Consider the following 16,836-nt stretch of genomic DNA (forward strand, 5'->3'; position numbering starts at 1 on the left):
GGCTCACATTAACACTGCAATGAAATTACTGTGAAAATCCCCTAGTTGCCACACTCTGTTCGGCTACACTGAGGGAGAATTTAGCATGGCCAATGCACCTAACCAGCACGTCTTTTGGACTGTGGGAGGAAACCGGAGCACCGGGAGGAAACCAACGCAGACACAGGGAGAACATGCAAACTCTACACAGTCAACCAAGCTGGGAATCGAACCCAGGTCCCGAGCACTGTGAGGCAGCAGTGCTAACCACTGTGCCACTGATGGGGTTAGATGAAGGGGGGATAGGAGGAGACACACATGGAGCATAAACACCAATGTATAGCTGTCGGGTCGAATGGCCTGTTTCTGTCAAATAAAAGCAAAATATCGCGGGCGCTGGGAATCTGAAGTAAAAAACAGAAAAGGATGGATAAAATCAGCAGGTCTGGCAGCATCTGTGGAGACAGAAACACAATTTACGTTTCAAGTCCACAGGACCCTTCTAGAGATCTGAAAAGGAATTGAAATGTAATGAATTATATACTGAGATGAGGGGGGGAGGCTTGGGGCAGAATGGAGAATCAGTGTTAGGTCAGAGTTAAGGGGGATTGACAAAGATGTCATGAAGATGAGACAAAGGGGCTGTTAATGGTGATATTAGGGGCTGACGGGTGTTTATAGTGGACCTGGAACGTTAGCTCTGTTTCTCTGTCCACAGACCTGCTGAGTTTATCCAATATTTTCTATCATTATTTTGGCCTGTTTCTGTGTTGAGCTTGCGATGGGCTACATTTTAAATTGCCATTGCACTGAGAATAGGGTGTAGGGGTTGGGGGCGGTTGCTGGTAGTGCTAGAGCAATGTTGGAGTAAGTGCGGCATATTTATCAATGGTTTCTTAATGGGAGCCACCTCATTACCCTTTTACTTTGCATTGGCCAGCAGGATTAAGGAAAATCCCAAGGCTTTTTATACATATATAAAGAGCAAGAGGGTAGCCAGGGAGAGGGTTGGCCCACTCAAGGACAAGGGAGGGAATCAATGCGTGGAGCCAGAGGAAATGGGTGAGGTATTAAATGAGTACTTTGCATCAGTAGTCATCAAAGAGAAGGACTTGGTGGATGATGAGTCAGAGAAAGGATGTGTAGATAGTTTGAGCCATGTTGAGATCAAAAAGGAGGGGGTATTGGGGTTCTTGAGAAACATTAAGGTAGACAAGTCTCCAGGACCTGATGGGATATACCCCAGAATACTGAGAGAGGCAAGGGAGGAAATTGCTGGGGCCTTGAGAGAAATCTTTGTATCCTCACTGGCTACAGAGGAGGTCCAGAGGATTGGAGAATAGCTTTGGAGAGGGTACAGAAAAGATTTACCAGGATGTTGCCTGGTATGGAGGGCATTAGCTTTGAGGGGAGGTTGGAGAAACTTGGTTCTTAAACCCTTGTTTAAGAAGGGTAGCAAGAATAATCCAGCTAAATACAGGCCGGTGAGCCATACATCAGTGGTAGGGAAATTATTGGAGAGGATTCTTCGAGACAGGATTTATTCCCACTTGGAAAGAAGTGGATGTATTAGTGAGAGGCAACATGGTTTTGTGAAGGGGAGGTCGTGTCTCACGAACTTGATCGAGTTTTTCGAGGAAGTGAGGAAGATGATCGATGAAGGTAGGGCAGTGGATGTTGTCTACATGGACTTCAGTAAGGCCTTTGACAAGGTCCCTCTTGGCAGACTGGTGCAGAAGGTGAAGTCGCACAGGATCAGAGGTGAGCTGGCAAGATGGATACAAAACTGGCTCGGTCAAAGAAGACAGAGGATAGCAGTGGAAGAGTGCATTTCTGAATGGAGGGCTGTGACAAGTGGTGTTCCTCAGGGATCAGTGCTGGGACCTTTGCTGTTTGTAATATATAAAAATGATTTGGAGGAAAATGTAACTGGTTTGATTAGTAAGTTTGCGGACGACACAAAGGTTGGTGGATTTGCGGATAGCGATGAGGACCATCAGAGGATACAGCAGGATATAGATCAGTTGGAGACTTGGACGGAGAGATGGCAGATGGAGTTTAATCCGGACAAATGTGAGGTAATGCATTTTGGAAGGTCTAATACAGATAGGAAATATACAGTAAATGGCAGAACCCTTAATAGTATTGATAGGCAAAGGGATCAGGGTGTACAAGTACACAGGTCACTGAAAGTGGCAATGCAGGTGGAGAAGGTAGTTAAGAAGGCATACGGCATGCTTGCCTTCATCAGCCGGGGCATTGAGTTTAAAAATTGGCAAGTCATGTTGCAGCTTTATAGAACCTTAGTTAGGCCCACTTGGAATATAGTGTTCAATTCTGGTCGCCACACTACCAGAAGGATGTGGAGGCTTTGGAGAGGGTACAGAAAAGATTTACCAGGATGTTGCCTGGTATGGAGGGCATTAGCTATGAGGAGAGGTTGGAGAAACTTGGTTTGTTCTCACTGGAGCGACGGAGGTTGAGGGGAGACCTGATAGAAGTCTACAAGATTATGAGAGGCATGGACAGAGTGGATAGTCAGAAGCTTTTTCCCAGGGTGGAAGAGTCAATTACTAGGGGGCACAGGTTTAAGGTTCGAGGGGCAAGGTTTAAAGGAGATGTACGAGGCAGATTTTTTACACAGAGAGTAGTAGGTGCCTGGAACTCGTTGCCGGGGGAGGTAGTGGAAGCGGATACAATCGTGACTTTTGAGGGGCGTCTTGACAAATACATGAATAGGATGGGAATAGACGGATATGGTCCCCGGAAGGGTAGGGGGTTTTAGTTCAGTCAGGCAGCATGGTCGGTGCAGGCGTGGAGGGCCGAAGGGCCTGTTCCTGTGCTGTCATTTTCTTTGTTCTTTGTACTTGCCGATTTCAGGTCCACTTTGTGCCAGTGACTGTGATAACCCCATACATGATGCACAAATTCAACTGCAGCACTTAAAGGGACAGTCCAAACATCCAGGTTAAAAGAGTTTGAAATTAGCAGGGAGAGCCACAGACCTGCTAATGTGAAGTCAACATGGTCAATGGCCCCATCAGTGATGTCTCCCTGAAGGTGCTACTGGGTACTTGTAAGGGCCTGGAGCAATAGCAGGGAAGTTCTCCCTTGTGTCTTGGCCAATATTTTTCCCTTAATTAATATCACTAAATCAGGTCAACTAGTTATTAATATAAAAGCAGATTACTGCAAATGCTGGAATCTGAAACAAAAACAGAAAATCCTGGAAAATCTAAGCAGGTCTGACAGTATCTATGGGGAGAGAATAGGACAGGATTGGCAGGGCCAATGCACCTAACCCGCACATCTCTCGGACTGTGGGAGGAAACCAGGGCACTCAGAGGAAATCCACGCAGATACAGAGAAAACATGCAAACTCCACACAGACAGTGACCCAAGCTGGGAATCAAACCCAGGTCCCTAGCGCTGTGACGCAGCAGTGCTAACCACTGCGCCACCTTTAAAGTAAATAAAATGCAAATTTTGTCTTTACACACAACTCAGTTTATTAGCAATAGCCGTGCTAAAATTCTCTCTGTGTACCCGAGCAGGCGCTGGAGTGTGGTGACTGTGGGATTTTCACAGTGACTTCATTGCAGTGTTAATGTAAGCCTACTTGTGACACTAATAAATAAACTTAAACTTAAAACAATAGCTTTCAGCAGCAGAGATTTTTTTTTAGATAAAAACATTCAATAGTTTCTGTTCATTGAAGATAAAGTACAGTTTGGGAAAGGGTGTGACTCCAAGATGGGCAAGGGAAAGGATAAGGAAGGAGGACTGTGTATGTGTGTGTGTGTTGAATGAGTGCAGTGCTGTGTCTGGGGAAAGGGATTATTTGAGTGTGTAATTTGACACTGCGTCTGGAAACCATAGTCACGGATTGTACACACACAAAACGGTGCCGGTTTAAACTTAGCAGTAAAGGAGATGGTGGCTGCGCTCTCTGTCTATGTGCTTGTGTCCACTCTGCTCGGCAGGCTGTGCCTGGCTCAGACCACCGACACCTCTCTGTCCTTCGCCCAGCCGCAATCCTGCACCAGCTCCCAGTTCTACGATGCCTCCCGCCTGCAGTGCTCCCCGTGCGGCAAGGATCTCAAGGCGAGCGCTGACGGTAAGAGCCAGCACTGTGCTATTGTCCTCGTCCTGCGCCCCATTCACTGGGAGGCTGCAAGGCTCGAAACCAACAGGGCCGAGGCAGCTCAGTCTGTTCCCTGACATTCTCGGCATGTGGGAGCTGTGATTTACTGCTGAAATACCCATTTCAGCTCAGAAAATGCTGCATCTAAACTGTAGCAAAGGATAAGGAATGAATGCACTCAACGTAGCATAATTCAGCAATGAGGCTTTTACATTCCCTTAAATGTAGAAGATTAATGGGTGATTGAGTTGAAGTACTTGGCATGTTAGCTGTGGCTCAGACTCCTCTGGTTGTGGCTTCAGGTTCCACTCCAGCTAATAAGTCCCCAAATCCAGACTGACAGGGTAGCACGGTGGCACAGTGGTTAGTGCTGCTGCCCCACACGCCAGGGACCTGGGTTCAATTAAGGCCTCTGGTGAGACAGTTTGTGTGGAGTTTGCACGTTCTCCCCATGTCTGCATGGGTTTCCTTCTGGTGCTCCGGTTTCCTTCCACGCTCCAAAGACCATAAGACATAGGAGCAGAATTAGGCCACTTGGCCCATCGGGTTTGCTCCGTCATTCAATCGTGGCTGATTTTTCTCTTTTCCCCATAACCCCTGATCCCCTTATTAATCAAGAACCTATCTATCTCTGTCTTAAAGACACTTAATGACCTGGCCTCCCCACAGCCTTCTGTGGCAAAGAGTTCCACAGATTCACCACTCTCTGGCTGAAGAAATTCCTCATCATCTCTGTTTTAAAGGATCGTGCGGGTTAGGTGTTTTGGCCATGCTAAATTGCCCCTTAGTGTCCCAAGATGTGTAGATTAGGGGGAATTAATGGGGTAAATGCATGGGGTTACAAGGATAGGACTCTCTCAAACAAGTTGGTGCAGACTCAATGGGCTGAACGGCCTCCTCCAGCACTGTAGGGATTGTATGATACTCCAATGCAGCATTGAAGGAATTTTATTAAACTGAGGCCCCATCTGCTGTGGCTTGGGGTAGATGTAAAACAGCTGATGGCACTGTGAAGGAAAGCAGGCAAGTTATGCCCTGTCATATAGTCACAAATCATCTGTTATCATATTGCTGTTTGTGGAATCTTGCTGTGCACAGCTTGGCTGCTGCATTTCATACATTACATGTACGTGAACACTGCCCCGAACACGTTCCTTTACTTTGAGCAGGCTTTTGGGGAACTGTTTTATTGTCTCTATATGTGGCCCCAATGTTACATTCTGCCTGATAATGCTATGGATTGTTTCACTACCTTAAAGGCATTACATAAACGTACATTGTTGGTCTTGTTGTACATGCGCAATTAGCACTTCTGGTTCATAGAGAATCTAGGCCGCCTCTTGTTTAATATGCCTTACTCATACCAACCTCTTAGTTTAACACAAGTTAAAAGTGTTGGAAGCAAGTGAGATTCTTCCAGAAACTCCTTGACATTTGGCTACAGTAAAGTGGCTGAATGGGGACCTGCACCAAGTTGACCCGGCTTGGTTTGTGCTGCTTCGGACCCACTTAGAGACATTCCTGTGTAACCTGGCAGCGAGTACTTGACCGAATCCTTGTGTAACAGAGCCTTGCTCAGCTGTGTGGTTCAAATCCTTTCTACAATCATCACGGGTAATTTATATTGAGATACCTGACTGTTACCCCTGCTTCTCTGGCCCAATCATTTCATTTAAAAACATAACAGAGGTAAAATTAATTGGCTTCACTATCACTCTTATCACTTGCATAGAAACATAGAAAATAGGAGCAGGAGTAGGCCATTTGGCCCTGCAAGCCAGCTCCATCATCCCATAGAATCCCTACAGTGCAGAAGAAGGCCATTTGGGTCTGCACCAACTCTCCAAAAAAAGCATCTTACCCAGGCCCTATCCCGATAACCTCGCACATTTACCCCGCTGATCTACAAATCTTTGGACACTAAAGAGCAATTTAATATGGCCACTCTACCTAACCTGCACATCTTTGGACTGTGGGAGGAAACCAGAGCACCTGGAGGAAACCTACACAAACACAGGGAGAATGTGCAAACTCCACACAGTCATCCAAGGCTGGAATTGAACCCAGGCCCCTGTGTGGCCGCAGTGCTAACCACTGTGCCGCAGTGCCACCCCTAATGATCATTGACATGATCATGGCTGATCCTGTATCTCTGCACCACACTTTTCCCATACCCATTGATACTTTTAGAGTCTCGAAATTTTTTCTTAAATATTTTCCGTGATTTGGCTTCTACACCCTTCTGTGGTAGAGAGTGCCACAGGTCACCGCCCTTGTGGGTGAAGAAACTTCTCCTTACCTCAGTCCTAAATGGCCTACCCCATATCCTGAGGCTGTGACTCTTTATTCCAGGACCTCCAGCCAAAGGAAACCCCATCCCTGCATCCAGTCTGACCAGCCCTGTCAGAAATGTATACGTTTCAATTAGATCCCCTCTTATCCTTCTAAATACCAATGAATACAGGCCTAGTTAACCCAATCTCTCCTCATCCGACAATTCTGCCATCCCAGGAATCAGACTGGTCAATGGCTCTGCTACAGTATCGAGACAGAGAACCCGAAATGTTAATGAAACCAAGAACCTTATCATCTAATGGCTATAAGTGATTGATTTTGATTTGATTTATTATTGTCACGTGTATTAGTATACAGTGAAAAGTATTGTATCTTGAGTTCTTGAGTCGCTTGGCATGTGACCTCAGACTTTTGTATCTTTTTCCCGACGGAAGAAGGTGGAAGAGAGAATGTCCGGGGTGCGTGGGGTCCTTAATTATGCTGGCTGCTTTGCCGAGGCATCGGGAAGTGTAGACAGAGTCAATGGATGGGAGGTTGGTTTGCGTGATGGGTTGGGCTACATTCACGATCTTTTGTAGTTTCTAGTGGTCTTGGGCAGAGTAGGAGCCATACCAAGCTGTGATACAACCAGAAAGAATGCTTCCTATGGTGCATCTGTAAAAGTTGGTAAGAGTTGTAGCTGACATGCCAAATTTCCTTCGTCTTCTGAGAAAGTAGAGGCATTGGTGGGCATTGGTGAGACTGTTGTGGTGGAAGAGTTTATTGTTTTAAACATTGGAATTGAGTTTAATTGTAAGGAAAGGTTGGAGAAATTGGACGGAATTTTCCCATCCCGCCTGCCACGGGAATCGTAGCGGGTGGGGGGTGGACCATGCAAAGGTCCATTGACCTCAGGCAGAATTCTCCGATTTTGGGATGAGCGCGGCCAGAAACTCCCACCCATTGTCTTTAGAAGATAGAAGGCTGGGAGGAGATTTGGTGGCAATGTTAAAAATTCCTGAAGGTAAATTATGCAGGTAAATTGGATAAAAACCACCTTGACTGGTCACTGAACTGGTAGATTATAGAGGCCTAAATCTGACATCAACACTAAATGTTTGAAGGGAAAGATTCAGAGGGTTTTTTTTATTAGCTGAGGGTTAGCAGAACATGGAATGTCCTGGCACAGATAGTGGTGGATATATTGAACCCTGTAAAAGGAAAGTGGGTAAATATTTGAAAAAGCATTTTAAAGGTCCTGAGCAAAGAGCAGGCAAATGGAACTAAGCAGGATCAGATCTCCAAGAATGTACGGATTGGGTGGACTGGCCATGCTAAATTGTACCTTAGAGTCAGGGGGATTAACTGGGTAAATGGATGGGGTTACGGGGAAAAGGGCTTGAGTGGGATTGTTGTCGGTGCAGGCTCGATGGGCCAAATGGCCTTCTTCTGCAGCGATTCTAATTAATAAACGGCGTGATGGACCTAAATGCCTCCTTTGTTGTAAAATCTTTTGATTCCCATCTTCATCACAGAATTGTTACAGTGGAAGGAGACCATTCAGCCCATCTCTGAATGAGCAATTCATTTAGGACCATTCCCCCACCTTCCCCCGTAACCCTGCACATTCTCCCCTTTCAGCTAACAGTCTAATTCCTTTTTGAATGCCTCGATTGAACCTGCATCCACCACACTCTCAGGCAACACATTCTAGACCCCACTACTTGCTGCACAGAAAGGTCTTTCTCGTTGCTTTCGCTTCTTTTGCCGATTACTTTAAATCTGTGTCCTCTCATTCTCGATCTTTTGATGAGTGAGAACAGTTTCTACCTATCTACTCTGTCCGGACCCCTCTTGGATTTGAATAGCTCTATCAAATCCCCACTCCGCCTTCTTCTCTCCAAGGGAAACAGTTCTGACTTCACCAATCTACCTTCATAACTGAAGTTCCTCATTCCTGGAATCATTGTCATGAATCTTTCCTGCACCCTCTCCGATGCCTTCACATCTTTCCTAAAGTGCGGCGCCCACAACTGGATACACCAGGCCAAACTTGTTGGTGTCTTCTACAAGTTGAAAATGATCTCCTTGCTCTTGTTCATAAGATATAGAAGAATTAGGCCATTCACCCCATCGAGTCTGCTCTGCCATTCGATCCTGGCTGATATGCTCCTCATCCCCATTTTCCTGCCTTTTCCCCAAAACCCTTCAACCCATTGCCAATTAAAAATCTATCTAATTCCTCCCTATATTTACTCACTGTCGTACCACACTTTGCGGTAGCGAATTCCACAGATTCACAACCCTTTGGGAGAAGTAGTTTCTCCTCAACTCTATTTTAAATTTGCAACCCCTTATCCTAAGACTACGACCTCTTGTCCTAGAATGCCCCACAAGAGGAAGCATCGCTTGTACTCTATGTCCCTCTAAAGCCTGGGATACTGTATGCTTCATTAACTGCTCTCTGAAACCGTCCTGCCGCCTTCAATGATTCATGCACATATCCATTCAAGTTCCTCTGTTACTAGTCAACACATTGCACTGAACAGGACATTTCTGATCATTTAATCTGCTTTGTTTTTAGCCAGTTAATAATATTGGCCCATTTAAATTGGCACAGCAACTAATGTTCCTAAACTAATCCCGTTAGTCCCACTGGCCTTTAAGAAAAATACTGAAGTGGACAGAATTGGGCCTTTAGGATTTGGAAACAGTTGCTGTGAGGGCACTTTGGTTGGTTGCACTGTGTAACTGCGAATGGATTTCTGAGGGAAACGATTCCATGACTAAAAAGACCTCTTTGGCCACTTGACAATAATGCTTCTTGACTGTTTAGAAATGCAAATTGGATGGTCGTATCTTAGACCTCCGCCCTGCCTCCCCCTCCTCCCAGTTCTAGGAGGGAGTAAAATCCTTGAGTGAAACACCGTAAGTTGGATAAATTGTGCAACTGCACTCATCTACCAAGAAACACAAGAGACAGCCAAGAGCATCAGCAGTGTTTTGCTTACCCAGTGCCGTCAGAGGCAGGTGAACTGGGGCGTTGAGACTTAGAAACATAGAACAGAGAAAAACTACAGCACAAAACAGGCCCTTTGGCCCCACAAGTTGTGCCGAACATATCCCTACCTTTTAGGCCTACCTATAACCCTCCTATTAAGTCCCATGTACTCATCCAGGAGTTTCTTAAAAGACCCTATTGAGTTTGCCTCCACCACCACTGACGGCAGCCGATTCCACTCGCCCACCATCCTCTGAGTGAAAAACTTCCCCCTAACATTTCCCCTGTACCTACCCCCCCCAGCACCTTAAACCTGTGTCCTCTCATAGCAGCCATTTCCACCCTGGGAAAAAGCCTCTGAGAGTCCACCCGATCTATGCCTCTCAACATCTTATATACCTCTGTTAGGTCTCCTCTCATCCTACGTCTCTCCAAGGAGAAAAGACCGAGCTCCCTCAGCCGATCCTCATAAGGCATGCCACTCAATCCGGGCAACATCCTTATAAATCTCCTCTGCACCCTTTCAATCTTTTTCACATCCTTCCCGTAATGAGGCGACCAGAACTGAGCACAGTACTCCAAGTGGGGTCTGACGAGGGTCTTGCGTCAACGTGCCATGTGTTTGTACACAGAAAAAAAAACTGCAGTCGTTTTAATGAACAGAGTGCGTGCTCAGAATGAGCGTCACAGAGCCAGCTTGTAAAAGGCTTGCCTTTTGAGATTGTGCAGCCCTTTTCGCATGAGGGGCAGATCTGATGGTTATCATTTTGGCGTCTGAGAGGAATAATCAAACCTGTAACAACTCTGCTGTGTTACAATCATTGCCTCTGTTTCTTTATGCATGCAACGTTTAACGAATCTAAATCTAATCAAGAACAGAAGGTTGGTTAGGGCAAGTTTAGGGCCAGTTATAGATGGCAGACAGAAGTTATGTGTGGAACCGGAGGAGATTGGTGAAGCATTGAACCAATATTTCTCTTCGGTGTTCACGCAAGGGGACATGAATATAGCTGAGGAGGACACTGGGTTGCAAGGGAGTAGAATAGACAGTATTACAGTTGATAAGGAGGATGTGCAGGATATTCTGGAGGGTCTGAAAATAGATAAATCCCCTGGTCCGGATGGGATTTATCCAAGGATTCTCTGGGAGGCAAGAGAAGTGATTGCAGAGCCTCTGGCTCTGATCTTCAGGTCGTCGTTGGCCTCTGGTATAGTACCAGAAGATTGGAGGTTAGCGAATGTTGTCCCATTGTTTAAGAAGGGGAACAGAGACTTCCCCGGGAATTATAGACCGGTGAGTCTCACTTCTGTTGTCGGCAAGATGTTGGAAAAAATTATAAGGGATAGGATTTATAGTTATTTGGAGAGTAATGAATTGATAGGTGATAGTCAGCATGGTTTTGTGGCAGGTAGGTCGTGCCTTACTAACCTTATTGAGTTTTTTGAGAAAGTGACCAAGGAGGTGGATGGGGGCAAGGCAGTGGACGTGGTATATATGGATTTTAGTAAGGCGTTTGATAAGGTTCACCATGGTAGGCTTCTGCAGAAAATGCAGATGTATGGGATTGGGGGTGATCTAGGAAATTGGATCAGGAATTGGCTAGCGGATAGGAAACAGAGGGTGGTGGTTGATAGTAAATATTCATCATGGAGTGCGGTTACAAGTGGTGTACCTCAGGGATCTGTTTTGGGGCCACTGCTGTTTGTAATATTTATTAATGATCTGGATGAGGGTATAGTTGGGTGGATTAGCAAATTTGCTGATGACACCAAAGTCGGTGGTGTGGTAGACAGTGAGGAAGGGTGTCGTAGTTTGCAGGAAGACTTAGACAGGTTGCAAAGTTGGGCCGAGAGGTGGCGGATGGAGTTTAATGCGGAGAAGTGTGAGGTAATTCACTTTGGTAGGAATAACAGATGTGTTGAGTATAGGGCTAACGGGAGGACTTTGAATAGTGTGGAGGAGCAGAGGGATCTAGGTGTATGTGTGCATAGATCCCTGAAAGTTGGGAATCAAGTAGATAAGGTTGTTAAGAAGGCATATGGTGTCTTGGCGTTTATTGGTAGGGGGATTGAATTTAGGAGTCGTAGCGTTATGTTGCAACTGTACACAACTCTGGTGCGGCCGCACTTGGAGTACTGTGTGCAGTTCTGGTCCCCACATTACAGGAAGGATGTGGAGGCTTTGGAGAGGGTGCAGAGGAGGTTTACCAGGATGTTGCCTGGTATGGAGGGGAGATCCTATGAGGAGAGGCTGAGGGATTTGGGATTGTTTTCGCTGGAAAGGCGGCGGCTAAGAGGGGATCTTATTGAAACATATAAGATGATTAGAGGTTTAGATAGGGTGGATAGTGATAGCCTTTTTCCTCTGATGGAGAAATCCAGCACGAGGGGGCATGGCTTTAAATTGAGGGGGGGTAGTTATAGAACCGATGTCAGGGGTAGGTTCTTTACCCAGAGGGTGGTGAGGGATTGGAATGCCCTGCCAGCATCAGTAGTAAATGCGCCTAGTTTGGGGGCGTTTAAGAGATCCGTAGATAGGTTCATGGACGAAAAGAAATTGGTTTAGGTTGGAGGGTCACAGTTTTTTTTTAACTGGTCGGTGCAACATCGTGGGCCGAAGGGCCTGTTCTGCGCTGTAATGTTCTATGTTCTATGTTCTATTAAATTGGCAGAACACAGCCTAAGATTCTGTTTAGTGAGCTGTTTAATCCACTGCCGTCTGAAGATGAGGATGATTGCACAGGGGCACCTGACATAGCCACTAACTGAAATGACAGTAATAAAGGTTTTCTGCGCGATCCCTAACCTTGAACCCTGCGAAGCACCTTGGGATGATTTATTAGATTAAAGGCGCAATATCAATACAAGTTGTTGTGACACATCGTTTAGCTATTGGGGAAATTAATTCTGAGGGCTTTCCTCCAGCAATGCTCCATAGACCATAAGATATAGGAGCAGAATTAGGCCATTCGGCCCATCGAGTCTGCTTCACTATTCAACCATGGTTGATATGATTCTCCTGCCTTCTCCCCATAACCCTTGATCCCCTTATTGATCAAGAACCTATCTATCTCTGCCTTAAAAACACTCCAATAGCAAAAACCTGAGAAAACCATGGTGAATTAAAAGCCCCAAAATAACAAGCATTAATAAGTTTTGTTGCAAAAAGGGTTATGAAGTATAGGCATGGTGACATGGTGGCGGCACAGTGGTGAGCACTATTGCCTCATAGCGCCATGAATCTGGGTTCAATTCCGGCCTCGGGTCACTGTCTGTGTGGAGTCTACACGTTCTCCCCGTGACTTCGTGGATTTCTTCCGGGTGCTCCGGTTTCCTCCTATAGTCCAAAGGTGTGCAGGTTACATTGATTGGCCATGCTAAGTTGCTCCTCAGCATCCCAAGATGTGTAGGTTAGAAGGGTTGGCCATGGTAAATGTGTGTGGGCTGTGGGGACAGGGCAGGGGAGAAGGCCTGGGTAAGATACTCTTGATGTGGAGATGCCGGCGTTGGACTGGGGTAAACACAGTAAGAAGTTTAACAACACCAGGTTAAAGTCCAACAGGTTTATTTGGTAGCAAAAGCCACACAAGCTTTCGAGGCTCTGAGCCCCTTCTTCAGGTGAGTGGGAATTCTGTTCACAAACAGAACTTATAAAGACACAGACTCAATTTACATGAATAATGGTTGGAATGCGAATACTTACAACTAATCCAGTCTTTAAGAAACAAAACAATGGGAGTGGAGAGAGCATCAAGACAGGCTAAAAAGATGTGTATTGTCTCCAGACAAGACAGCCAGTGAAACTCTGCAGGTCCACGCAACTGTGGGAGTTACAAATAGTGTGACATAAACCCAATATCCCGGTTGAGGCCGTCCTTGTGTGTGCGGAACTTGGCTATCAGTTTCTGCTCAGCGACTCTGCGCTGTCGTGTGTCGCGAAGGCCGCCTTGGAGAACGCTTACCCGAATATCAGAGGCCGAATGCCCGTGACCGCTGAAGTGCTCCCCAACAGGAAGAGAACAGTCTTGCCTGGTGATTGTCGAGCGGTGTTCATTCATCCGTTGTCGCAGCGTCTGCATAGTTTCCCCAATGTACCATGCCTCGGGACATCCTTTCTTGCAAGAAAGGATGTCCCGAGGCATGGTACATTGGGGAAACTATGCAGACGCTGCGACAACGGATGAATGAACACCGCTCGACAATCACCAGGCAAGACTGTTCTCTTCCTGTTGGGGAGCACTTCAGCGGTCACGGGCATTCGGCCTCTGATATTCGGGTAAGCGTTCTCCAAGGCGGCCTTCGCGACACACGACAGCGCAGAGTCGCTGAGCAGAAACTGATAGCCAAGTTCCGCACACACAAGGACGGCCTCAACCGGGATATTGGGTTTATGTCACACTATTTGTAACTCCCACAGTTGCGTGGACCTGCAGAGTTTCACTGGCTGTCTTGTCTGGAGACAATACACATCTTTTTAGCCTGTCTTGATGCTCTCTCCACTCCCATTGTTTTGTTTCTTAAAGACTGGATTAGTTGTAAGTATTCGCATTCCAACCATTATTCATGTAAATTGAGTCTGTGTCTTTATAAGTTCTGTTTGTGAACAGAATTCCCACTCACCTGAAGAAGGGGCTCAGAGCCTCGAAAGCTTGTGTGGCTTTTGCTACCAAATAAACCTGTTGGACTTTAACCTGGTGTTGTTAAACTTCTTACTAAGATACTCTGTCAGAGAGTTGGTACAGACTCGATGGGCCGAATGGCCTCTTCTGCACTGTAGGGGTTCTATGATTCTATAATAGAAATTAGAAATGTAACACTCGAATTATCTTGTGTAACATAAGTGAACTAAAAAGAACAGGTAAGGAGGTCAACTTCCATTTCGAAAATGTCACTGATTAACCACAGGGAAATCTATAAGGTATTCTTTCATTTGATAACATGTCTCAGATAGGACAATTCAGGGCAAAATAAAATTAAAATGATGAGACGCCCTGGATGCTACTATCGAACTTGAAGCTCTTGGAATAGAGGTGGAAAATAACAGCTAGAGCTTCCTCCGTTTCTGCCAATTGGCCGTGTTCAGATAGAAAGAGTGAAAGTGGATGCAAAAGCAAAACACATTGGGTTGCCAAGATTGGCCTGAAGTCTTGAGGAATTGGAGATCAATCTCCAGGACGCTGTGATGTGCAACCCTGGAGAAAGATCAGTGGGATATTAAAAAATATATACTTTTTATCATTTTCTTCTCTCGGGGGAGAACGTGCAGACTACGCAAAGACAGCCACCCAAGGCCGGAGTCAAACCTAGATCCCTGGCGTTATGAGGCAACAGTGCTGACCATTGTGCCATCATGCCTATACTTCAATTCCTATCATATTTCTATGATATAATAACCCTTTTTGCAACAAAACCTGTCAATGCTTGTTATTTTGGGGCTTTTATTTCTATATGGTTTTTTCAGGTTTTTGCGATTGGAGTGTCTTTAAGACAGAGATAGGTAGGTTCCTGTACAAAAGGGGATCAAGGGTTATGGGGAAAAGGCAGGAGAATGGGGATGAGACTCATATCAGCCATGATTGAATGGAGGAGCAGAGTCGATGGGCCAAATGGCCTAATTCTGCTCCTACATCTTATGGTCTGTGGTCTTATGGGGCACTGCTGGAGGAAAACCCTCAGAATTAATTTTCCCAATACCTAAATGATGTGTCACAACAACTTGTATTGATATATCACCTAGCCCGCCACGTAATTGGAGCGGGTGAAGGTCCGACAACGGAAATCTCCGTTGACCTCGGGCGGGAGTTTCCAGTCTCACCTGAGCAAAGCCGTAAAATCCCGCCTATCAGCTTTGCGGCTTCAGAACTTTGCTTCAGATTCGTTGAGCTGGAGGCTGAGCTGCAGACACTGCGACTCATCAGGGAGGGAGTTACCTGGATGCTCTGTTCCAGGAGGTGGCCACACCCTTTAGGATAGGGTCTTCTGGTTTAAAAAGTGGTCGGGGGGCAGGAGGGTGCGACTGTAGCAGAGGCAGGTAGGGGGGGGGGGGGGGCAGAGGGCAGGACTGTCAGCCTGTGCAATTGTCCAAACAGGTTTGAGGTTCTTTCGGCTGCTTTGGATGAGAGTGGGAGCTGCGGGTTGGATGAGCTGACTGACCACGGCACCGTGGTACAGGAGACGGCAAGATATGTAACACACCGTCAAGGGGCAGGGAATAGATACCTCGCCTTTTATCTCCGCCATCGGGCTTTGCCGAATAGAGGGAAAATACCACCCAGTGTTAATGTGTTGACTCGAATGTGCCTTCTTCAGAGCAGTGCGCTCGATGTGAAACATCGGCAGGATTTTCCAGCCGCGCACGCCCCTCCAACAGAAATTCCCGCCCAAGCTCAGCAGACCTTTGAATGGTCCGTCCGCATTCACTGTCCCACCTGCTACGATTCCTGCGGCGGGCGAGACGGGAGAATTTCTGTCCATAATTCCTCAGGCTTGGCAGACCCGTTGAGTATTTTCAAAAGTAAAGCAGGTTGAGGAGTCTGGTGGTTGTGAAAGGCACCAGGTAAGTGCAAATCTGTCTTTTTCATTTCTTAATCAAAATGATTAAGAATGCACTTCAGGCTTTTGCATTTATGACCGCAAGCTTGTAAGCTCCAGAACTAGGAGTCACAGATTGAAGATAAGGGGTAAACCTTTTAAATTTCATCCCCAGAGGGCGGTGAATGTGTGGCATTCGCGACCACAGAAAGTAGTTGAGGCCAAAACGTTGTGTGATTTCAAGAAGGAATTAGATACAGCTCTTGGGGCAAAAGGGATCAAGGGATATGAGGGGAAGGTGGGATCAGGGTATTGAATTTGATGAGCAGCCATGATCAGAGTGAATGGTGGAGCAGGCCCGAAGGGCCGAATGGCCTACTACTGCTTCTAGTTTCTACGGCCGGGATTTTATGACCTCGCTTGGGCGAGACTTGTAAAATCCCGCCCGAGGCCAACGGAGAATTCCGTTATGCGAGCCTCGTCCGCCCTGATTCTGGGGGCGGGTCTGGTGGTAAAAGTTCTGGCCTCTGTTTCTAATTTCTTTGAATGAATTATTGAGAGTGAGCTAAGCAAACAAGCCCACTGATGGAAAGGGAGTACAGAAATAACAGTATTTGCAAAATGTTAACCTTTTGGACTTGCTGTCATTTATTCTACGTGGACAGTGGCACGCTGGCACAGTGGTTAGCACTGCTGCCTCACAGCCCCAGGGACCTGGGTTCGATTCTCGGCTTGGGTCACTGTCTGTGTGGAGTGTGCACATTCTCCCCATGTCTGCGTGGGTTTCCTCCGGGTGCTCTGGTTTCCTCTCACAGTCGAAAGATGTGCGGGTTAGGTTGATTGGCCAGGCTAAAATTGCCCCTTAGTGTCAGGGGGATTAGAGGAGTAAATATGTAGGGTTACAGGG

General features: G+C 46.4%; 1 protein-coding gene across 1 annotated transcript in view; it reads left to right on the plus strand.

The window, feature by feature from the left end:
• The first annotated feature begins 3,723 nt into the window (after nt 1-3,723).
• LOC144492497 (meckelin-like) overlaps nt 3,724-16,836 on the plus strand; it is a 108,555-nt gene continuing 95,442 nt past the window's right edge. Inside the window, exon 1 of the mRNA XM_078210584.1 lies at nt 3,724-4,096. Coding sequence (XP_078066710.1) covers nt 3,913-4,096 — 184 coding nt within the window. The 5' untranslated portion in view covers nt 3,724-3,912. The remainder of the gene's footprint in view (nt 4,097-16,836) is intronic.

This window comes from Mustelus asterias, chromosome 4, assembly GCF_964213995.1.
Source record: "Mustelus asterias chromosome 4, sMusAst1.hap1.1, whole genome shotgun sequence".
NCBI lineage: Eukaryota > Metazoa > Chordata > Chondrichthyes > Carcharhiniformes > Triakidae > Mustelus > Mustelus asterias.